We start from the raw sequence: 23,406 nt of genomic DNA on the forward strand, positions 1-23,406 counted from the left end.
GAATGCTACTTCTGCCTCACTGCACTCTCTTCTGTAGAACAGAAATGGGCAGCCTCTCCAGCAGTCCCTCATTGCTCCTCCCTGCTCAAGTCGTGGGGGGAGCAGGGCTGGGACGCTGTCCGTGGTGCTGAGGACCCTCAGGCCTTCCCAGGGTTTGGGAGCCTTCATCTTCTAGCTGTACCCCTCTCTTCCATTCTTAACAAGGAACATTACTGATGAGGAAGAGGTGGAGAGGGCTGCAGGGAGTGTGGACTGGCCTCTGTCTCCAACACTCAGGGCAGTGAGGGTGCGGTGGCCATCACTGCAGGAAGCGACCACAGTCAGATGACCAAGTCCAGGTGCCCATCAGCAGTTTGTTTCGAAGGAGTGTCGAATTTGACCTTGAGGGGTGTGGTATACAGAACAATGATCCTCTCAGAGATGTTTCTATCCTCATCCTCAGAATCTGTGAATATGTCAATGATAAAGAGACTTACAAACTAGGGATCATGTGACTGGGACATTATGGTGGTTTTCCAGGGGGAGGGGCAAAATAACCACAATGGTTCTTTCTTATAAGAAAAGAGGGAAGCAGGAGAGGCAGAGCCAAGAAGAAGACCTGATGGATGGAAACAGGACACAGAAAGACCTGGCATTGCTCTGCTGGCTTTGAAGGTGGAGGCAGGGGCCACAGCCATGGGATGCAGGTGGCCTCCAACAGCTTGAAAAAGCAAGGAAACAGACTTTCCTTGAGCCTCCAGAAGAAGTAGCCAGGTCAGCACCTTGACTTGTGCTGATTTACACCACTGAGCTTGCAATAATTTGGTACAGCAGCAAGAGGAAACTAGCAAGAGATGTCACCTTGTCTAATCCAGCATAGGGTGCATCGGGAAAAGGAAGATCTTAGAGCTGAATAATGATACTTTGGAGGTTGTTTTTCTTACCTCTCATCTCATGACTAAGAACACTCAGGCAAAGGCAGGCACACTTGTGAAATATGGGAGTGGTGCCTTGGTGCTCAGACCACTTTTATTTGTGTGAATGTGGGCACCGGGATGCAAATGAATCCCCATGGGAAGAGCGCCCAAGCTGGGGCCTCAGGGAAGAATGAAGAACTGCTGGCCCAGGTGTGCGGAGGGGGCTGCAAGTGATGCACAGGTAGGAGGAAGCCCATGGCCCAGGTGGAAGAGACCATTTGTCCAATAGCCATGGGAGCTTGGGTGACAGTTTGGTGGGTAAGCCCCCTGCCTCTGACCTAGACACTTCTTTGTCAGGAGGTATGTTTCAGGAAGATCCAGTTCAGGGAGAAAAGTGGACACTGATGGGAAGGACTGGGCTAGAGGGTACAGGCAGTGCCTCTGAGGGCCATGCTCAAGGCATGAATTCTGGGTCTTCCCCACTGGGGTTACTCTGACAGCCTCTCTCTGTCACCCCAGAGGTAAGGATATCCTGAAGGCTGGCCTCTAACACAGAGGAGAAACATTTGGACCCGTGCCAGACCCCTGGGTCCTGGATTTGGGGACAGGAAAGTTTATTGGTGAAGGCCACCAGGGCTGGGTGAGGAGGGCCAAAGGGCTCAGGACACCAAAAGGCTGTGAAAGGGTCCCACTCAGGATGCTTGCCGGCTTGTGGCTGCTCCTCCCTAGCTCCTCTTCCTGTGGTCAGCAGAGGCCCCATGTTCTGTGCACACTTATAAACCTGCTGCATATTTATAAGCTCTGGGAGTGTCTATAGCCTTGGTCCCCATGCGGTGTGAGGACTGCTGAGTGCTCTCATGGTTTGGCCACAGCTCTGGTGTTCTGGTGAGCATGGTCCCAACATGTCCACACCCCTCACCACTTCTTCTATTCTGGGAGACTAGAGATGGGGGCTTGGTTAGCTTAGAGGTAAACATCTCCCTGTGTGACCCAAGAGAGAAGAGACCCAGAGTTTCAGGTGAATATGTTTTCTCTTCTTTTTTTTTTTTTTTTTACTTTATTCTTTTTTAAAAGTAAACGCTATGCCACACATAGGGCTCAAACTCATGACCTCAAGATAAAGAGTAGCATGCTCTACTGACTGACCAGCCAGGTGCCCCTGGGAAAATTTCTGCTAAGAGAAATTGCTATTCACAAAAAAAAAAGGGCAAAAGAGGGGAAGACTCCTCTTTATTCAGGTCCTCTCAACATGTTCCTGGTGATTCAGGGGTAAGGACACTTTCCCTGGGAACCTGTACTTCCTGGGAGATGGCAGCCTTTGTCCCGGGTTCAGGCCAGCCTGTGGATCTCCAGAGAACAGGAGGTACGCAACCCTGGTTCCATGACTCTGAATATCCTCAAGGTTTAGAGCTGGTTCTCTGGCTCAGACTGTGGCTCCTGACCCCACCTAGGGTCTGAGTTCTCAGGAAGTCCCCTGGAAGGAACAATTCCCAGGGGAAACTAAGAAGCCACCTCTTTTTTTTTTTTAAGATTTTATTTATTCATTCATGACAGACACACAGAGAGGGAGAGAGAGAGGTAGAGACACAGGCAGAGGGAGAAGCAGGCTCCACGCAGGGAGCCCGACACAGGACTCGATCCCTGGTCTCCAGGATCCAGCCCTGGGGTGAAGGCAGCACTAAACCACTGAGCCACCGGGCTGCCCTAAGAAGCCACTTCTGCTTTGTGGTTGATCTGGCGGTAAATGCTTGTGTCCAGCTGTCGTAATTCCTGTAAAACAAGAAGAGGCCTCTGAGCCCCTGTAACCTTTTGTGAACATATCTGTGTGACTTTCAGGCTCCAGGCCCACCTGGCCACTCTCTGGGAGCCTTGCTGTGTGGCAGGTTTCTGCCCCAGGCCCCTTCTTCCCCCTCACTAACCCTGATCCCCTTTGCTCTGTTGTTTCCTGAACCTAATAGCACAGCCAGGGGCAGGCGGGGGCAGATCTTTGTCCCCCTAAGGCTTAAGGGACAGGTCATTCATTGCCCACACTCACCTGGTAGATAGGAACTGCTGCTGTGGGGCTGGGCAGGGAGTCCTAATAGGGGAGAATGGGTATTGGTAGCAGAGAAGGAAGGTCATTTCTCTACAGGAATGAGCAGACCTGCCTCTTGAGCAGCCTTCTCCAAGCCTGTTGACCCATGCCCCTGTCCCAGACTACTCCCCACAGCACTGCTGCCTCATTCCTATTAGCCCAGGACCCCTGGCTGATGCTCCCAGTGCCCACCCTGCCCCTAGCTGGACTCCAGGATTCACTTTTGGCCAGCTCGGGGGAGCAGGGAAAACTCAGGACATGGTGGGGACTGGTCCTGCCCCAGAAGTGGGTCCACTCCTGGCCAGTACATGGCTTGCCTTGCCTGGCTACTCTGAAGGAAGCAGGGCCTGTGAATGCTGCTGAATTGGTTGGTGGTTCTGCCGTAAGCCTGCACAGAAGGGGTTCCAGTGGAAAGAGTAGGGGAAGTGGCGAACTTCCTGGGGATGTGGAGCTGCTGGCTGGACCATGGCTTGGGGGCAGAGACAGGAGTTAGCACCCGGGGCTATGAGGAAGCTTGGGCCTACCATCCCAGGCAGGGATAGGTCCTGAGCTCTCAGGGACCAGGGATGAAGGAGCACCTCCCAGGGAGAGACCCATAGGCCATTTTAGGGCACAGTGAGGCCAGGTTATGACCTATGATCCAAATTCCAGAGGTCAGGGAGTATGGCCAGTGGAGGCCCCATGTGCTAAAGCCACGAGAGGTCTCGTGTGCTAAAGGGAATGGCTCAGAAACCTCACAGGGTGATTTCAGGAGTGGACAATATGGGGCAGGTCTATGGGGCTCTCGGTCCCTACTGGGCTGAAGAGATACTCATGAGGGGTGGATGCTGGGCGCCAGAACTCTTTGAGATCATGGCAGGCACTGACCCTAGGAAAGATCAAGCTTAAGTGTGAGGGGATCAGGGTGAGGTCACAGGTTTGGAGTCACAGCTGGGGACAAAGAGGATCCTCATTCAGGCAGGATTAGTGAACTTCTCTCTCAACCACTACTGTTTAGGAGAGGAAAGGCCAAGGAGAGGGGATAAGGAAAGGCCATGGACCATGCCTGTCCTGGGCCTAGAGGGGAAGACCCGCAGGCAATGGGATCTAAGAGAAACTGTCCTGAAAATTGATGGAGGACCTAGGAAAGGAATCAAATATGAGGGTTTGATGAGTGGAAGGGGCAAGGCTGCAGCTGTGTGTTCAGGACATGTTGGGAGCCCTGGGGATACTGGATCCCTGAATGTGGGGCGCCTGATGTGTCAGACCCTCGCCCCCTCAGGCCAGGAGATCCTATAATGTGACATGGATATCCTTGATCTCCATCTGCCTGGAAGAGGCATAGAGGACATCCCAGGACCTCTCCCTGGATGAGCCTAGGTTCTCTGGCCTCACACAATAGAGGTTGTGGTTCCTGATGTGGTTCATCCATCTGCCATTTTGGGGAATGACCCCACCTGGTCTGTCAGGCTCTTCAACTCTCTGCTGTGTGACCTTCCCAAGGAACTTTCTGAAATCTCGAGGCCACAAATCCCCCACACAGGGCATGTGGACTTAAAAAACCACAGGAGGTGCCATTTACTGAGCCCTTACTCCTGTCAGCATTTTTATAGGTTTGCCAAGTGATCAGGACAACCCTAAGGGGCTGTTTCCCAATTGTCTCTAATTTATAACTGATGAGGCTGTAAAGGGAGCACCCATGTCTGCAGCTGGTGAGGAAGGAGCCAGATGGAATGAGAGGGAAAATCAGGGGGGCAGTTGGGAGGCCTGGAAGAGCCAGCCCAGAATCCTAGGTTAGGACGAGGTCTCCCTCCTGCCTGGGGGTCAGCTGTGGGACAGGATCAGCTGTGGAAAATGCCTCTTACCTTCCAGTCCTTCTGCAGAGCAGGAGACACCCCACGGTGGCCATGAATACTAATCTGAGCAGAACCCCAAATGCAATGCCAATGAAGGACCCCACAGGGAGGCCCATGGTGCTTCTTTCATCTGAAATAGGAAGAAAAAGGGAGGGGAAGGAGTCCAAAGTCAAATCTGGGGACACCAGGAGGGGCCAAGAAGGAAGGGCATGCTTAGGGAGGAAGACAAGGCTACTGAGTTCTGGGTGGTGTATGTGTTGTCACCACAGAGTCCTGACACCCTGACTGCTGCATCATTCCTGTTCATCACAGTGAAACCTTGGATTGCTCTCATTCTCACATTGTCCCCCACCAGCAAAGCCATCCTGTTCATCTTCCTCTCACATTATGCCTCTTCTCCTATGTCTTCCCTTTCATCATCATTTTTTCTTGCCTTTCATCATCATTGATGTTCTTACAGGGAGACCTTCATCTGTCCTCTCAACACTGATTAAAGAGAAAAGCCTTAGCCAATGACTTTTGAGGTCAGTTCTGTGCAAAGCACATGAGAAAGAAATGCTTTATGTTTATAACATTTGCTGCTTCTCTGCCCTTAAGGGGGCCAAGTGTCATTCCCACTGTGCAAAATGTGCATCTGAGTGTTTAAAGGGCTTCACTAAATCAGTGAAGGTCACAGAGCTGGAACGTGATAAGAAAACACTGAATCCCAATTCCACGTGGTATTACAGCTAGTAACAAAAATGCCAACAACAAAAAAACCAATAGCTGCTAAATTTGATTGAGCCCCAAATCTGAGTATGATGCTGTCTCAGGATTTCATCTCATGAGCTCATATTAACAACACTCACAACAGCCCAGAGATCCAGCTGTTCTTTCCAGTTTTATATATGAGAACACTGAGGCTCTGGAGGTTGAGAGTCTTGCCCAAGGTCCAACAGCTGGTACATATCAGAACCAAGATGCTAAAAGATTAGTTTAATTCTGGGGACCTCATCCACGATGTCCTATAGGCCTCTACCTCCTCTGGGACTTCATCCATTTCATACCCCCTGCCAGGAAAATATACAGGATGGATGGAAGAGGGGTTGAAGTTCACTCACAGGTCACAGTCACACAGAGTGTGTCACTTTTGCTGGAACTGACCAGGCTGGAGACCTCACATTGGTAACTCCCAGCATCATCCCTCCTGACACAGCAGCCGGGCTGAGGGGTCCTGGTTCCCTGAGAGGATGACCCTTCTCCCCTCTCTAAGTGCCCTCTGTTGTGTCCTGCCTGAGTCTGTGGACACCACACACACAGCCCAGAGTCCCCAGATCCAGGGGATCGTTTCCCTTTGTAATAGAGAAGCTCAGCTGGGCACGGATCTCCCCAGTGTTCTCACCTGCTCTGGGAAGGATGGATTTCCTCCTGGCAGCAAGGTCACAGAGAGGACTCTGGGGGTGAAAAAGGGGCAGCGTGGGTGATGACTGGTGAGGGTCCAGTGCCCATCCCTGGGTGTCAACAGCTTGACCTCTGCTTCCAGGGGCAGAGACTCAGGACCAGGTGTCTGAGGAGCTCATTTACAAGGTGTGAAGAGGAATTCTTGCACATCCTGGGAAGAGAAGCAGTGGTGGGAGATCAGGTGGCTGGGGCTCTCTGGTCCCCAAGGGAAGGTTTTGAGGAGACTCACCCTCTAAAGGTCTTTTGGCTGAAACATGGTCCAGAGACTGTCCATGTGGTCTTGAGTATCCTGGGCAGCCTGTGTCCTCTGCCTGAGGAAGCCTCCTGTGGTCACACTGTCTCTCCCATTGGCTGATGTCAGGTAAAAAGTGGGGACAGCACAGAGACCCCTTACGGATCACCCTAGGAGCACCCTAGACAGAGCCAGCAGGACAGAACAGGCCGGTGGGAGGGACCAGGGGGTCTGTTTGAGAAAGGGATAGAATTCAGGCTCCTCCTTCTCCTCATTAGCCAAAGCCAGCTTCAGGGTTTTGGGTTCCCGGGTATTGTCTGCATGTCCCTATGTCGCCTCCTGGAGGCGCTGCCGGGGGCTGCATCCAGGATGCTGACCAGCTCCAAAGGATATGGGTGGCCCTGAGCCCTGGGCAGAGGTGAGGGACTGGTCAGCCTGGGTCCTGGTTCCTGTGGGTCCTAGACTGCCTGAGTCCATTCTAGGGCAGGGTGAGCCTGGGGAGAGGACAGGCACTGTCCAGAAGATTCCTGAGCCTCTTTCAGGAGGATTATCTACCCAAAAGGATGTGCTCCACAGTAGGAGCTCTCTGTCCTCAACAGTCCAAGGAATGACCTAGTAGTCATCTCTTGAGACTTGGGGGAAAACATACCTGCCTGGAAGGCTGGACACCACAATGCCCTGTCTCTCCATCACAGCCTAGGGGTAGGGGTATTGCCTCCAAGTTATCTGTGTCTCTGTCTTTTCTCTGCTCTAGATCTCCCACAGGAAACAGGAGCTGGAGCGGCTCCACCCAGAGACTCAGCTGAGGGATCCCAGGGCTGCCTCTGTAAAGGGGAGGAGACTCTCAGCCCCCCGGAAACAAAGGCAGATCCTGGGTTCTCCTGTCCCACCTGCACGGGAATGTCCCCTAGTTCCCCAGGACTCCACGGGCTGCTGAGAAATCTTCAGGGGTCTCCACAGACCAGGGGCCTTCAGGACGAAGAGCCTGGGAGCCAGGAGAAGTGTGCGGCGGTGAGACAGGTGGGTCAGAGCCTGCTGGGCTGTGGCGCCCTGAGCAAGGCTCTTGGCTACAGAGCAGCTCTGCCGCCACCTGGTGGACAAGGAGGGAAGGAGGGAAGACAGAGACCTGCCCTGAAGTTGGCTATTTTTTAAATTTGTACTTAAGTAATATTTCATATATGTATATATAATTTTGACAACTTTATTGAGATATAGTGGACATATAAGAAACTCACCAGGGGTGCCTGGGAGTTCAGTGTCTGCCTTTGGCTCAGGTGATGATCTCCTGGTCCTGGATGGAGCCCCAAGTGGGTTCCCTGCTCATTTAGGATTTTGCTTCCTCTTTTATCCCTCCCCCTTGGTCCTGCTATCTCTCCCCAATAAAGAAATAAAAAGGAAACTCAACATATGTAAAGTAAACAATATGTTCAGTTTTCCCATGTGGATGCACTAGAAAATTCATTCCTACATAAGATAGTGAACATGTCCCTTCCTCTCAAAAGTCCCCTCATGTCCTCTCTATTCTTTTCTTTGGCCCCTTTTAACCCTCCTTCCCCTGTTCACATGAAACCTTACATTGCTTGTTGTTAGACATTAGTTTACAGTTTTTAGAATTTTGAATAGGTGAATAATACAATATAATTTAAGGTCGGGGTTGAATTCTTTACTCAGTGTGGTTTAAAAAAAATTAACCCATTGGTACATTTATTGCATGGATCCACAGTTTTATTCTTTTTAATCTCTTAGTGTAGTACATTGGAAGGGTGCAGAAAGGTTTTTTTTTAATTCGTTCACTCATTTATGGACATTTATATTGTTTCCATCTTTGGGCTATTACAAGTAGACTTGCCAGAAACTTTAGTGCAGGAGGCTTTGAAATGGGAGTGTGCTCTCATATCTCTTGGGAAGAGTTACAGGAGGGCAGTGAGGGTATCGCTGAGGAGGCACAAGTTTAATTGGTTGAAGAACATGCGATATTGTTTCCCAAAGTATTGTAATTTTACTTTCTCACTAGTAATGTATGAGAGTGCTTCCATCCTCAACAACACTAATTATGGACAGTCTTTTACATTTGTTTTGCCAGTCTGATGTATGAGAAGTGGCATCTCAGGGTGCTGTTTGCTTTGGTTTCAACTGTGAAAACATTTATCATTGTCTATTACCTTACTTTAACTTTATTAACAGTGCATATGAGATTTATCCACTTAATAGTGTTCCATTATATGTATATACTACATCTCCCTCAACTACTCATCTGCAATGGACATTTAGGTGTTTCCATAGCTGGGCTGTTGGGAATAGTGCTGTAATAAGCACCGGTGTGCACATACCTCCTCGGGATCTTGCTTTCAGTTCTTTTGAGAATTATCTAGAAGTGGGATTGCTGGATCGTATTGTAGTTCTATGTTTAATATCTTGAGGAAACTCCATACAGTTTTCCAGAGTGGCTGTACCAGCCTGCATCCCTCCAACAGTGTATGAGGGTTCCCCTTTTTCTGCATCCTCTGCACCATTTGTTGTTCCAGAGTTGTTCATTTTAGCCATTCTGACTGGTGTAGGGTGATAACTCATGTGGTTTTGATTTGTATTTCCCTGATGCCAAGTGATGTGGAGCAGTTTCCCTTGTGTCTCTTGGCCATTTGTCTTCTTCGAAGAAATGTCAGTTCATGTGTTCTGCTCATTTCTTGACTGGATTCTTTGTTTATTTTTGGTGTTGAGTTTGATGATTTCTGTTAGATCTTCAATAGCAGCCCTCTATCTGATAAGAAATTTGCATATATCTTCTTCCATTCCATCGGTTGCCTTTGAGTTTGTTGACCATCTCCTTTGCTGTGTGGAGGCTTTCCATGTTGTCAAAGACCCAAGACTTCGTTTTTGCTTGGTTTCCTTTGTCTTTGGAGACATGCTAGCCCATTGAACATTAGGTCATTTGTTCCTGTCTTTTTTACTATGCTGGTGTAGGAGTTCCTTTTATCTGGGAGATATTAACCCATTATATGTACATGTTCTAAAATATTCTCTCCCATTTGCTAGGTTGCCTTCTCATTTTGTTCCTGATTTCCATTGCTGTACAGAAAGTGCTTAGTGTGATATAGTCCTACTTGTTGACTTTCATTTCAGTTACCTGTGCTTTTTCTGTCATATCCATGAAGTCTTTGCCAAGACCAATGTCATCAAGCTTTTCCCCTATGTTTTCTCTTAGGAGTTTTATGATTTAAGTTGGTGAATTTTAGTTGATTTTTGTATGTGTAAAGTAAGTGTGCCATTTCATTCTTTTGCATGTGGCTATCCACTTTCCCCAACATCAACTGTTGTAGAGACTATCCTTTCCCACTGTGTATTTTTGACACCCTTGTCGAAGATCCGTTGACCTTATATGCATGGATTTAGTTCAGGGCTCTTTTCTGTTCCACTATTGTTTCCCTCTGTCAATACTGGTACCTGACAGAGAACTGGTTATGAACTTGGGTTTGGCTGCTCACATCTCTTAAATCCACACTTGAGAGACAAGTGACGGTAGATGCATTCGTTGGAGTGCTGTCACCATGCCTTAGTATTTTGATGATGGCAGTTTTGGAATGTAGTTTGAAATTAGGAAAAGTGATGCTGCCAGCTTCCTTCTTCTTGCTCAAGCAGACTTTCTATTTGGTGCATTTTGTGGTTCCATACAAATTTCAGAATTGCTTTTTTCTCTTTCATTGAAAAATGCTGTAGGCACATTGATGGGGATTGCATTGCATCTGATTTGGGCTCAAGTCATGATGTCAGGGTCCTGAGATCAAGCCCTGTGCTGGGCTCCCTGCTCAGTTGGGAGTCGGCTTAAGGATTTTCTCCCTCAGCCCCTTTCCATTCTCAGGAGCATTTCTCTCTCTCTCCTTCTCTCTCTCTCAAAAAAAAAAAAAATCAGAAAAAGGGAACGATCTCACATTGACATCACTGGAAACCAGAAGAGAGAACAAAGAATGGACTGAAAAAAGACCACTTGTGGGTCCAGGTCTATGAATATTCTCAATGCTTAGAGTTGGTTCTGTGGCTCAAGCTGCGGCTCCTGACCTTCTAACCCCACACAGGGTCTGGGGTCTCAGGAAGGCCCCTGGAAGTAGCAGTTCGCAGGGGAAACTAAACAGCAATTTCTGTGGTGTAGTTGGTCTGCAGTAAATGCTTGTGTCCAGCTGTCATAATTCCTGTAAAACAAGAAGAGGCCTCTGAGCCCCTATAACCTTCTGTGAACATATCTGCCTGACATTCAGGTTCTAGGCCTACCTGGCTGCTCTCTGGGAGCCTGGCCATGTGGCAGGTTTCTGCCCCAGGCCCCTTCTTCCTCCCACTGACACTGATCCTCTTTGCTCTGCTGTTTCCTGAACCTGACAGCACAGCCAGGGCAGGAAGGGGGCAAATCTTTGGCTCCCTTGGGCTTCAGAGCCCAGAACATTCATTGCCCTACTCACTTGGCAGATAGGAACTGCTGCTGTGGAGCTGGGCAGGGAGTCCTGAACAGGAGAGAATGGGTGTTGGTAGCAGGAAGGGAGGGTCTTTTCTCTACAGGAGTGAGCAGATCTGCCTCTTGAGCAGCCTTCTCCAAGCCTGTTGATCCATGCCCAAACAGGCCCACTGCACTCCCTGCCCCATTCTTGTTAGCCAGGACCCTTCCTGTTGCTCCCAGTACCCACCCTGCCCCTGCCTGGCTGGACTCCAGGGTTTACCTTTGGCCAGCTCAGGGGAATAGGGAAATCTCAGGACATGGTGAGGGCTGGTCCTGCCCCAGGAGTAGGTCCACTCCTGGCCAATACATGGCTTGCCTTGCCTGGCTACTCTTAGGGAAGCAGGGTCTGTGATGCTGCTGAATTGGTTGGTGGCCCTGCCTTGAGCCTGCACAGCCTGGACCCCAGTGGAAAGGCTGGGGGAGGGAGCGAGCTTACCGGGGATGTAGAGCTGCTGGCTGGACCATGGCCTGGGGGGAGAGACAGGAGTTAGCATCCAGGGCTGTGAGGAACTTTGAGCCCACACTCCCAGTCAGGGACACGTCTTTAGCGCTCAGAGAACCACAGAAGGAGCACCTTCCAGGGAAAGACCCATAGGATATTTTAGGGCTTCATGAGTGCCAGGTTATAACCTATGATCCAAATTCCACAAGTCAGGGAGTATGGCCAGTGGAGGTCCTGTGTGCTGAAGCCCCAGAGAAAGGGTCAGAAGCCCCAGGAGTTGAATCCAGGAGTGGACATTGTGGGGCAGGAGTAGGGATCCCAGTTTCTTCTGGGCTGAAGAGATACTCAGTGGTTGGGGATGGATGTTGGGCTCTGGAGCTCTTTGAGATCATGGCAGGCAGTGACCCTAGGAAAGACCACGTGTAATGGGAGCAGGGTGAGGTCACAGCTTTGGTGTCACAGCTGGGGACAAGGAGGATCCTCATGCAGGTAGGAGTTAGAGATCTCTTCTCTCCACCACTGCTATTTAGGAGAGCAAGGGCCCAGGAGAGGGGATAAGGAAAGGCCGTGGAGCACATTTGTCCTGGGCCCACAGAGGAAGCCTTGGAGGCTGATGGGAGTCTAGGAGAAAGTGTCCTGAAAAGTGATGGAAGACCCAGGAGAGGAATCAAACATGAGGGTTTGATGAATAGAAGGAGCAAAGCTGCAGCTGTATGTTCAGGACAAGTGGAGAGCCTTGGGGATACTGGATCCTTGAAGGTGGGGCTCCTGCTGGGGTCAGAACCAAGGCCCCTCAGGCCTGATGATGCTGTAATGTGACACTGGCCATCATCAATCTCCCTCTGCCTGGAAGAGGCACAAAGGACATGCCAGGACATCCTTTGGTTGAACCCAGGTTTCCTGTCTTCCACAACAGAGGCTCTGGTTCCTGCATCTGCCATTTTGAGGGATGATCCCACCTGGCTAGTCAGGCTCTTCCACTCTCTGTTGTGTGACCTTCCCCAGGATCTCTCTCACATCCGGAGCCCACAAATCCCATGCACAAGGTGTGTGGACTAAACAAAAACCATAGGAGGTGCTGTTTACTGAGCCCTTACTCCTGTCAGCATTTTTATAGGTTTGGCAAATGATCAGGACAACCCTGAGGGGCTGTTCCCCAATTGTCTCTCATTTATAACAGAGGAGGCTGTGAAGGAAGTGCCCAGGTCTGTAGCTGATGAGGAAGGAGCCAGATGGAATGAGAGGGAAAATCCAGGGGGCAGTTGGGAGGTCTGTAAGAGCCAGCCCAGAATCCTAGGTCAGGACGGGGTCTCCGTCTTGCCCGGGAGTAGGCTGTGGGACAGGATCAGCATGTGGGAAATGCCGTTGTACCTTCCAGTCCTTCTGCAGAGCAGGAGACACCCCAAGGCAGCCATGAGCGCTGGTCCGAGCGGAACGCCGAGTACAATGCTAATGATGGACCCCATAGGGAGGCCTGTGGTCTTTCATCCAAAATAAGAAGAAAAAGTCAGGGGAATGTGTCCGAAGTCAAATCTGGGGACACCAGGAGGGGCCAAGAGGGAAGGGCATGCTTAGGGAGGAAGGAAAGGCCACTGAGGTCTGGGTGGTGTATGTGTTGTCACCAGAGTCCTGACCCCCTGACTGCTGCATCATTTCTGCTCCTCGAAGTAAAACCTTGGACTTGCTCTAATCCTCATGTAGTTCCCCGCACCAGCACAGCTGTCCTGTGTATCTTCCTCTCACGTTATGCCTCTTCCCCTGTGTCTTCCCTTTCATCATCACTGATGCTCTTACAGGGAGATTCTTACCTGTCCACTCAACACTGATTAAAGAGAAGAACATTAGATGATAGCTTTTGAGGTCAGTTCTCTGCAAAGCACATGGGAAATACTTTGTATTTATCTCATCTGTTGCTTCTCTGCCCTGGAGGGGGCCAGATGTCATCCCCACTGTGCAAAATGAGTATCTGAGTGTGGAAAGAGCTTGACTAAATCAGTGAAGGTCACAGAGCTGCAACGTGATAAGACAACACTGAATCTCAAATCCACATGACATTACAGCTAGTAACAAAAATGTTAATAACAAAAAACCAATAGCTACTAAATTTGATTGAGCCCCAAATCTAAGCATGATACTGTCTCAGGATTTCATCTCATGAGCTCATATTAACAACCCTCACAGCAGCCCTAAGATCCACCTGTTCTTTCTAGTTTTTTAAGATGAGAACACTGAGGTTCAGGAGATTGAGTGTCTTGCCCAAGGTTCAAGAGCTGGTACATAACAGAAGCAAGATACTACAAGCAAGTCTAATTTTGGGGATCTTATCCATGATGTTTTGCAGGCCTCTACCTCCTCCTCACACTGAGGGGGTCAGTTTTGCTGGAAGTGACCACCTTGGAGACTTCACACTTATAATTCCCAGCATCTTCCCTCCTGACAGGGCATATGGCCAGGGTGCCCTTGTCCTGGGACAGCTTCATCCTCTCTATGAGCTTTAGACTCTGGCCATTGAAGGAACACTGGATAGAGACCCCAGTGTCATTTGTGGAGATCAGGACCACAGAGTTATTAGGTTCTATGACTATGGTATTTCTGGCCTGGAGACAAGGCTGGTCCACTTGCTCTGTGGAGATACACTGGGGGAAACAGAAGGAGAGTTGGCCTGGAGCCAAGGGCTGTGCTCTTTCCTCTGAGATCTCGGCCACTCTAAGGCCCCCGTGAGCTCTATAATGGTGACCCAGGGGATGATCCCGTTGTCTTCAGATCCGATGAAGGTCTTTGTTCAGGTGATGATCTGTAAGGAGAGGGCTTTACCTCCTCCTCTGGCCCTCACATTCCCTTCTGGCCCTCAGTCATGTGTCTGATCTGCCTGGACATCTCTGTAGTATCAGCACTAGGAACCTCTTTTAAGTTGACATGTCCAGAATCCTCATCATCAGGTGGAATTTTTTCCCATGGAATTCTGTATGATTTTTTTCTTGAATTTTTGTGACTTTAAAAGATGAGGCTTCTTTCCTTATATATCTTTCCATGTAGTTTGTGATTGAAAGACTCATAGCCCTTCCATCTCTCTGTTCAAGATAGCTTTATGTAACATAGGGAAGGCATTCATTCACGCTGTCTTTTTTTTTTAATAAAGACTTTATTTATTTATTCATGAGAGAGGCAGAGACACAAACAGAGGGAGAAGCAGACTCCATGCAGGGAGCCCAATGTGGGACTCGATCCCTGGTCTTCAGGATCACACCCTGGGCTGAAGGCGGCGCTAAACCCCTGAGCCATCCAGGCTGCCCCATCATTCACATTGTTATAATTTACTAGGGAATGAGAGCAGACTGCCCAGTCTTCATAACCTTAGGAATCCAAGACTTTTCAATCTACAGGATTTCTCACTCTGAAAAAGATTTTCACCTCCAGACCTGTGGATTCACTCTCATGGCAAAAACCTCCTGTAGAGAAGTGGTTACTGTATATACAGTACTGGCACTCTTAGGAATAGAAGAAAACTACCCCCAACATAGTGAAGGCCTTATATGAAATGCCCGTAGCTAGCATCATACTCCATGATGAAACACTGAAAGCATTTGTTCTAAGATCAGATAGAAGATAAACATGCCACTTTCACCACCTGATTCAAAACAGTTCAGAAGGGGATCCCTGGGGCAGCCCCGGTGGCGCAGCGGCTTGGCGCCGCCTGCAGCCCAGGGTGTGATCCTGGAGACCTGGATTCGAGTCCCACATGGGGCTCCCTGCATGGAGCCTGCTTCTCCCTCTGCCTGTGTCTCTGCCTCTCTCTCTCTCTGTGTCTATGAATAAATAAATAAAATCTTAAAAAAAAAAAGAAGGGGATCCCTGGGTGGCTCAGTGGTTTAGCGCCTGCGCTTAGCCCAGGGCGTAATCCTGGAGTCCCGGATCGAGTCCCAGGATCGAGTCCCGCATCGGGCTCCCTGCATGGCGCCTGCTTCTCCCTCTTCCTGTGTCTCTGCCTCTGTGTGTGTGTGTGTGTGTGTGTGTGTCTCCCATGAATAAATAAATAAATCTTAAAAAAAAAAGTTCAGAAATCCAAGCTAAAATAATTAGGAGGAGAAAAAAAAAAAAACCACAACGCAATCAAATTGGAAAGGAATAAGTATAATTATGTCTGTTTTAGATGACATGAAATTATGTCCAAAGTCCTAAGGATCCCCCCAAAGACTGCTGAACCAATAAATAATTTCAACAAATTTGCAGAATAAATAATCGACATATAAAATCAGTCTGTTGCTAATACTAAGAATGAACTACCCCAAAATGAAACTAACAGAAATGTCTGTTCATGAGTTCTGCCCATTTCTTGACCAGATTCTTTGTTTTCTGGGTGTTGAGTTTGATGAGTTCCTATAGATCTTGGATACCAACCCTTTATCTGATAAGATATTTGCAAATATCTTCTCCCATTCTGTAGGGATTCCTGGGGGCCAGGGAGGGTTATCAACTGTTTCCCTTGCTGTGCAAAGCTTTTTATCTTGATGAAGTCCCAATTCTTTTTTGTTTTTGCTTTTTGTTTTTGTTTCTGTTGCCTCTGGAGATGTGTCTAGCAAGAAGTTGCTGCATCTGAGGTCGAAGAGGTTGCTGTTTGTGTTCTTCTCTAGGGATTTGAAGGATTCCTCTCTCACATTTAGTTCCTTCATCCATTTTGAGTTTATCCTTGTATATGGTGTAAGATCACGGTCCAATTTCATTCTTCTATGTGCGGGTGTCCAATTTTCCCAACACCATTTTTGAGGAGACTGTCTTTATTCTGTTGGATATTCACGAACAGACATTGCTCCAAAGCAAATATACAAGAGCCAACAAAAACGTGAAAAAATGCTCCACATCACTTGGCATCAGGGAAATAAATACAAATCAAAACTACAATGAGATACCAACTCACACCAGTGAGAATGGTTAAATTCAGTCAGGCAACAACAAATGTTGGTGAAGATGCAGAGAAAGCAGAACCCTCTTACACTTGATGGGAATGCAGGCTGGTACAGCCGCTCTGGACAACAGTGTGGAGATTCCTCAAGAAGTTAAAAATAGAGCTGCCTTATGGCCCAGCAATTGCACTACTAGGTATTTTTCCAATGGATATAAACGTAGTGATCTGAAGGGATACCTGCACCCCAAAGTTTTTTTCACCCCAAAGTTTAAAGCAGCAATGTCCATAATAGCCCACTGTAGAGAGAGCCCAGATGTCACTAATGTCACATAGTGTGTCAACTAAAGTTCACTTTGCAAAGAAAAGTGAGGGCAACCTGTGGGTTAGAAGGAAATAATTGCAACTCCTATCAGGTAAAAGGTTAATATTCAGAATATATAAAGCACTTCTGTAATTCAATAACAAAAGGCAACCTGACCCTGAGGACCCTTCTTTCTGCCCCATTTGCAAAGCCCCCTTTTATGCAGGTCTTTCTGGAGCTGAGGACCCTCTCCCCACATTACAGGCTGGACCCAAGGGGCCATGAAAAATCCAAGAGTAAGGGGAGGAAGCACCTGCAGACATGTAAGGGGATCATTCAGGGACAGATTTGGGATATGCTTGTGACAAGAAAATGGGAAAGAACTTATTCTAGGCCCTTTTCTGAAAAGCAGACAGAACTTCACATCAGTGCTCAGTGCAGATGCTCCAGGGATGCACTTATCAGAGACGGTGACAATCTCGACTGTGGTCTTATTGAGGCAAGTGCCATTCTGATAGATAAGATAGATAGATAATGGTGAGCCATTCTGATAGATAAGTTAGGTATAGGATCCACTATGATTTACAGTGATGTTGGGGATAATAAGCTCCTATGTGGATAGCTGGGGTCTCCCACTGATAAACTAAGAATACTGTGCAGGTGGGTTAGTGGCTGTGCCGCAGGAGATACTGAGGTTTCCCCCTAGATGGTAATAGGAGTCTGAGGGGTAAATGGTGGGTGTGTCCGGGCCATCTGGAGCAAACAGAATAAAGCCACAGGTGATGTAATCCCAGGGAAAGGGAAGCTCCCATCTGTATAAGGGCCACAGTGTCCCTCTGAGCTGGGTCCCAACCTTGTTTTCAAACATCCCAACCAGAAGCCCCCTGTGTTCACTGAGCCTGGGTCTGAGACATGAAGCTGTTTCCCCTCCCAGGCTGTTGACCCTCCCAGGAAGGAGCAGCCCACCCCTTCCTAGTCTTGGTTATGCTGGGCCTGCCCAAGTTTGCTGGGGACAGGAAGCCATGGCCAGGCTGGGGGTCCAGCTGAGGGTCATGGACGTGGACCCCAGAAGGAAGGATGTGGCTTGGCCTCTGGCTGTGTGGACTTGAGCTCGCAGCTGGGCCAGGTAGGAATGGAAGTTACTCAACAGAGCACATTCAGGGTGAATGGGTCACTACAATCGGCACTCACTGGGTTCCGAGTTTCACACTCATAGGGTCCTGTGTCATTCCTTGTGACACCATGTACAGTGAGAGTCCTGTTGTCCAGGGACAGCTCCAGCCTGGGACTGTCCGGGAGGCTCTTACTGTTTACTGACCACAGGCAGCTTGTGCTCTGAGTCTGAGCTTCACACATTAACACTACAGAATCCGCATTCTCCACGGGGCTGGAGTTGTTGCTTGTGATGCTGGGTTTGTGTAACTCCGCTGTGCAGACAATAGAGAGAACATTGCCCTGTGTGGTACCTGTGATTCCTCAGCAGGCATCTTTTTAAATATATATATATATATATATATATATATATATATATATATATATAATTTGAGAGAGAAAGAGAGCGCACAAGAAGGGGGAGGATCAGGCACAGAGAAAGGGAGAAGCAGACTTGCCACTGAGCAGAGAGCCCCACCAACCCCTCGATCCAGGACCCTGGGATCATTACTTGAGCCGAAAGCAGACTCTTAAGCAACTAAGGCACCCAGGTGCCCCTTCCACAGGCATCTTGAATCAGACGTGACATATCCCAGCACTCAGCCAACTAGAGTCCTTAAAAGAATAAAGCAAATCTGTGTATCCGCAAAAAAAAAAAAAAAAAAAAAAAAATACAGTGGCAGCCCTGGTGGCGCAGCGGTTTAGCGCCGCCTGCAGCCCAGGGCGTGATCCTGGAGACCCTGGATTGAGTCCCAAATCGGGCTCTCTGCATGGAGCCTGCTTCTCCCTCTGCCTGTGTCTCTGCCTCTCTCTCTCTCTGCATCTCCATGAATAAATAAATAAAATCTTTAAAAAAAATACATGAGTATCTGAGCGCTCAGGGAGAGCGAAGCCCCAACTCTGTGTGCCTGAAACTTCAGGCTTTCTCAAATGTGGATTACAGAGTCAGAGGAGAAGACGCCAGACAGAGTCACAGGCAGCCCTGGACCTCTCCTGGCTCATCAGAGACATGACAGCCTGCCCTGGAGATGGGGTTATGAGCAGAAATGACACCCAAGTCCACCAGGAACAAGCCCAGAGGTCAGTTCACTTCTCAGCCCCCCACAGCCTGGAGACGTAGCACCCCCTGGCTGTTTGATAACGAGTGACAAGAGGCAGTGACCCCTTACATGGCAGAGCCAAGTCCAACCACTAAGCAAAGAGCCAGAGGATGAGCAGGAAGCAGGGGTGGTGAGCGATGAATGATCCATCATCTCTTCAGAGAGGGGTCTTGGGTGCAGGATCCTAGGAGGTCTGGCCACACAGGCTCCCTGCCCTCCAGCGGGAAAGAATCCCCCACCATCCACTCCTTCCCTCCTAAGCAAAAGCAACTGAGTCTGTTACGTGTGGACCCTGTGCTGGTTTCAGATGCAGAGTCAGGAGGGGAAGGCAAGTCCCATCCCTTACACCCCAGTGGGAGCCACAGCAACACATCAGGAAACAATCTGATTTCAAGTCCAGCCCAGGCAGGCGAGGATGAGCCCCCTGGGGTTGGGGGGGCAGGGGCATTCTCCCTCTGATTGCTGAGGCAGGTCATTCTGGTCTAGAGTAAACTGGAGTGAGCCTCCATTTGGTCTCACTGCCCAGACCCACTGATGGAGGAGACGACGGGGCTGGGTCTGCAGAGAGAACTTGGGTGACTGATGTGCTGCTCATCAGTTTGTGTGACCCTGATTCAGTGACTGTTTATCCCTATGCCTTGGTTTCCCCAGAATGCAAGAGGAATAATGGTAGATGATGTCTATTTGCCAGGCCTGTGAATTAACCTTTAAACATCCTGAAATACCTGATCTAAATTTTGTCCATAGCAGCTGGTCAATCAAATGGCCTCTGTTCCTGCTCACCCCACAGGAGAGGGCTCCCTGGGCCTGAATCTGGGTGGAGGAGGAGCTGCCAGGAGCATCTCACTGCTCTGTTGCTCCCTGGGGAACTGCCTTTCCTCTGGAGACCCCAAGTCCCCCACAGCAGTTGGCCAACAGACTGGGGACCTGTTATGTCTGTGCTGTCCATTCTGAGCCTCAGGTGAAGGCCCAGGCCCTGCCACTCCCCCACATGTGGCTGGTGACCAGCTCAGGTTGTTAGGAATTCCTTGTTCCCAGTTGGCTCTGCCCAAGAGCCCCAACTCCATCCTGGCACACACTCCCCGGGGTCACCAGAATCAGGGGTCCAAGACAGTGGTCTGGGCAGAGGCTTTCTGGGCTGAGGTCTGGGGAGGATCCCTCAGGCCTGGCCTTGAATGAGTCCTGCAGGGTCTTTGTCAGATGATTACAGAGTCTGAATTCCAGGAAAGGAATTCCAATCCTAGGAAGTATGTCTCCACTGTGTGTGGGTCCCCCACGAAATGCCTGAACCCCTCATGGGACATAATGCAGAGAGGGATGGAGGCCCAGTGCAGGCCTGCGAATCCTGTGTGTGTGTAGTGGAAATCCCCCCACCTGACACCAGACATGAGAGAGGAAATACGAAATACACGGAGCTGTCCAAGTACTTGTTCAATTTGAAATTTTTTCTTAATGATTTGTAGGGTGTAATACCCCATGTCGTTCAGGGTGATGTTCTGGAACAGCAGGGATCTATTGGGGTAGGCTGTCTCTCTGCCCCATGTGCAGGCCCCAGGGTAATCACTTGTGTGTTTCCTACATATGATACGATAGAATTTCCTCTCTGAACCAGTCATAGCCTAGAAGATTCCCGGGCAGATTGTGGACACGCAGAAGCACATCCTTCCCTTCGGCAGCATCAATAGGCACAGATTCCACAGTGACTTGGGCAGTGGTGGGCGAGTTCTGGAAGGTTAAGAGTGAGACTAGGAGGGAAGAGAGGGGATGGATTATTGTTTGGACTTACATGTTGGGACAGAAAGCTGAGGCCCTGGAGACACAGCAGGTCCTAATCCCCCAGCCTCAGGGGAGGGGTGTGAGCAGACATGTGTATCTGGGTGTCTGTGTGTCTCCTGTTGGTCAAGGTCAGTGGCATGACCACGTTATTTTGGGCCCCTCAACTTAATTTCCTGTTTCCAAAGCTCTTCCTCAAATGTGTGTGGCTCACACCCTCACTGCCCTCAGATACCTGGTGACACTCAGGGGGTCCCTGGGAGAGGCCTGCCGTGACCTGCTCCTCTAAGGACCCTCTGTCTTCATGTCCTGACCTTTCCCTGCTCTGTTCCCTTCATTGCCGCTTATCCTTACCTGACATGACATTCCAGATGTCTCTGCGGGTCTGTCTTCCTCCCAGAGAAGTGAGCTCAGGGAGCAGGGACTGGTCTGCTCTGTGCTGTCCCCCGGGGTGGCCCGGCTGCAAATACCAGGGCTGAGCGTCCCCAGGGCCCTCCGAGTCTGGCGCTTATCGGTCAGGACCCCAGGGTGGTGGCAAGGCCAGGGTTTAGGGTCCCTGGGTGTGGTTCCCGTCAGGTTGCAAAACTGAGTCCCCGGTGAGGAGGCCCTTGGGACCCAGCCCCTCACTCCCCACTTGCAGATCCCGAGGCCGCCCCGTCGCTGAGCCGGCTCCCCCGCCCCGCCCGCCGCCCCGTCCCCCGCGGAGCCCCGTCCGCCCCCCCAGGCCCCAGGCCCCAGGCCGCCGCTCCCCCGTCCTCCCGCCCCTCCCAGGGGATCGGCCCCCTCACCGGCCAGCAGGAGCTCCTGCCAGGGGCCGCGCCCTGCTCGGGGAGAGGCCGAGGGGGGCTCCATGGTGCCCGCTGCCCGCTCCGTCCGGCCGGGGTGAGAGCAGCTGCCGCCGCGCAGACGCTCGGGCCCCGCGGTCCGCCCGACAGCGCCGCGTCCTTCCCCCTCCGCGCGGGGCCGCCTCTGGGGGCGGGGCCGGGTCACGTGGGCCGGGCGGGGGCTCGCCGGCCCCCCCCCTCCCCGACGGCAGGTCCCGGGGTTCCCTTCCTCTGTCCCCGTGGGGGTCCCCGCAGCTGCTGAGGCCTCCGGTCTTCAGCGGGGATTTCCCGGCAGACGCGAGCGCGCGCACACGGCCTGCTTGGCCCGAGCACGAGCCCGGGGCGTCGGGTCCGGGGCGCGCCCCGCAGCTGGGGGCGAGGTGCAGGGTCCGCGCCCCCACAGCCCTCCCTCCTGGCCCTGGGGCTTCCCCCTGCAGAGCGGGAGCCCGCGGCCGCCTCCAGAGCCTGTCCCGGGACGTCACCCCCACCGGGCCTGGGGATCACCTGGGGAACGTCATCAAGACTGCGGAGGCCCAGGTGACCCCTGGACAGGCTGCTTTAGCAGATGCGCAGCCAGGCTGAGACCCCGGGACGTGGCGCCGGGGCCGCCTCTGCTCTGCGCCCACGGAGGGAGGGTCCGCAGATCCTGTGGAAAAGCAGATCTGACTCGGCAGGTGTGGTGTGGACCCCGGAGCCTGCATCTAACCAGCTCCCAGGGGACGCGGATCCTCCTGGCCCCGGGGGGCAGGCTTTGAAGAGCCGGGCTGAGGGGGACCCGGCTCCCTGAGAGGGTGACCCTTGTCCCTTCCCTCAGTGGCCTGTGCTGTGTCCTGGCCTTGAGTCTGTGGGCACCACACACACAGCCCAGGGTCCCCAGGTCCAGGGGATCGTTTCCCTTGGTAACAGAGAAGCCCAGCTGGGCCCGGGTCTCCCCAGTGATCTCACCTGCTCTGGGGAGGATGGATTTCCTCCTGGCAGCAAGGTCACAGAGAAGACTCTGGGGGTGAGACATAGGCAGGCAGGGTGATGATTGATGAGGATCCACTGTCCATCACTCAGTGTCTCCAACCTGGCCTCTGCTTTAGGGACACAGACCCAGTACCAGGTATCTCTGGATTTCAGATCCCAGATGAGAAGTGGATTTCTCTATGTCCTGGGAACAGTAGATGATGGCGGCTGGTTAGGTGGTTCAACGCACCCTGGTTCTCAAGGGGAGTTTTGGAGGAGACCCTCTCTCAGTGTCTGTGAGCAGAACTTGGCCCAGAGACTGTCCATGTGATTCAGAATCCTGTGCATCCTCTGTTGTCTGCCTGGGAAACCCTCCTGTGGTCACGCTGCGTCTCCCATTGTCTGTTGCCAGGCAGAGTGTAGGCTGCACAGGGACTCCTGACAGATTGGGGTGCTCCTAGGGCCCTAGATGGAGTAAGCAGGACAGAACAGGCATGTGGGAAGGACCAGGGGGTCTGTTGGAGAAACGGATGGAAATTAGCTCCTCTTCCACCTCCTTAGCCAAAGCCAGCTTCAGGGTTTGGTTTCCTGGGTGTTGTCTGCATGTCACTATGTCACCCCTGTATGGATGCCAGGGGCTGCACCAGGATCTTAAGGAGGCTCCAAAGGATGTGAGTGGCCCTGAGCCCTGGGCAGGGGTGAGGGACTGGTCAGCCTGGGTCCTGGTCCCTGTGGGTCCTAGACTTCCTGAGTCCATCCCAGGGCAGGGTGAGCCCGGGGAGAGCACTGGCACTGTCCAGAAGATTCCCGGTCCTGTGTCAGGAGAATTATCCACTCAGGGATGTGCTCCACAGAAGCTCTCTGTCCTCGAGATTTCAAGGAATGAAAAGGTGTCCCCACAGACCAGAGGCCCTCAGGATGAGGAGTTGCCACCTGACATCTTTTGAGGTCAGGGTAGGGCTCTGGCCTCCCCTGGTGGTAAGTCCACATGGGGTGTGATCCA

At 51.1% G+C, this 23,406-nt stretch overlaps 1 protein-coding gene across 1 annotated transcript; it reads right to left on the reverse strand.

The window, feature by feature from the left end:
* Window positions 1-2,585: 2,585 nt before the first annotated feature.
* LOC612471 (carcinoembryonic antigen-related cell adhesion molecule 6) lies at window positions 2,586-21,555 on the reverse strand. The gene is given in 15 exon segments (XM_038525553.1): window positions 2,586-2,666; window positions 2,932-2,974; window positions 3,410-3,439; window positions 3,782-3,838; window positions 4,815-4,935; window positions 6,187-6,336; window positions 7,440-7,567; window positions 11,397-11,428; window positions 13,763-14,019; window positions 17,063-17,359; window positions 17,755-18,033; window positions 20,261-20,398; window positions 20,401-20,451; window positions 20,454-20,603; window positions 21,420-21,555. Coding segments are annotated over 15 exon segments (1,863 nt in total). The 5' UTR covers window positions 21,484-21,555; the 3' UTR covers window positions 2,586-2,600.
* Window positions 21,556-23,406: the final 1,851 nt, after the last annotated feature.

Source organism: Canis lupus, chromosome 1, assembly GCF_011100685.1.
Source record: "Canis lupus familiaris isolate Mischka breed German Shepherd chromosome 1, alternate assembly UU_Cfam_GSD_1.0, whole genome shotgun sequence".
NCBI lineage: Eukaryota > Metazoa > Chordata > Mammalia > Carnivora > Canidae > Canis > Canis lupus.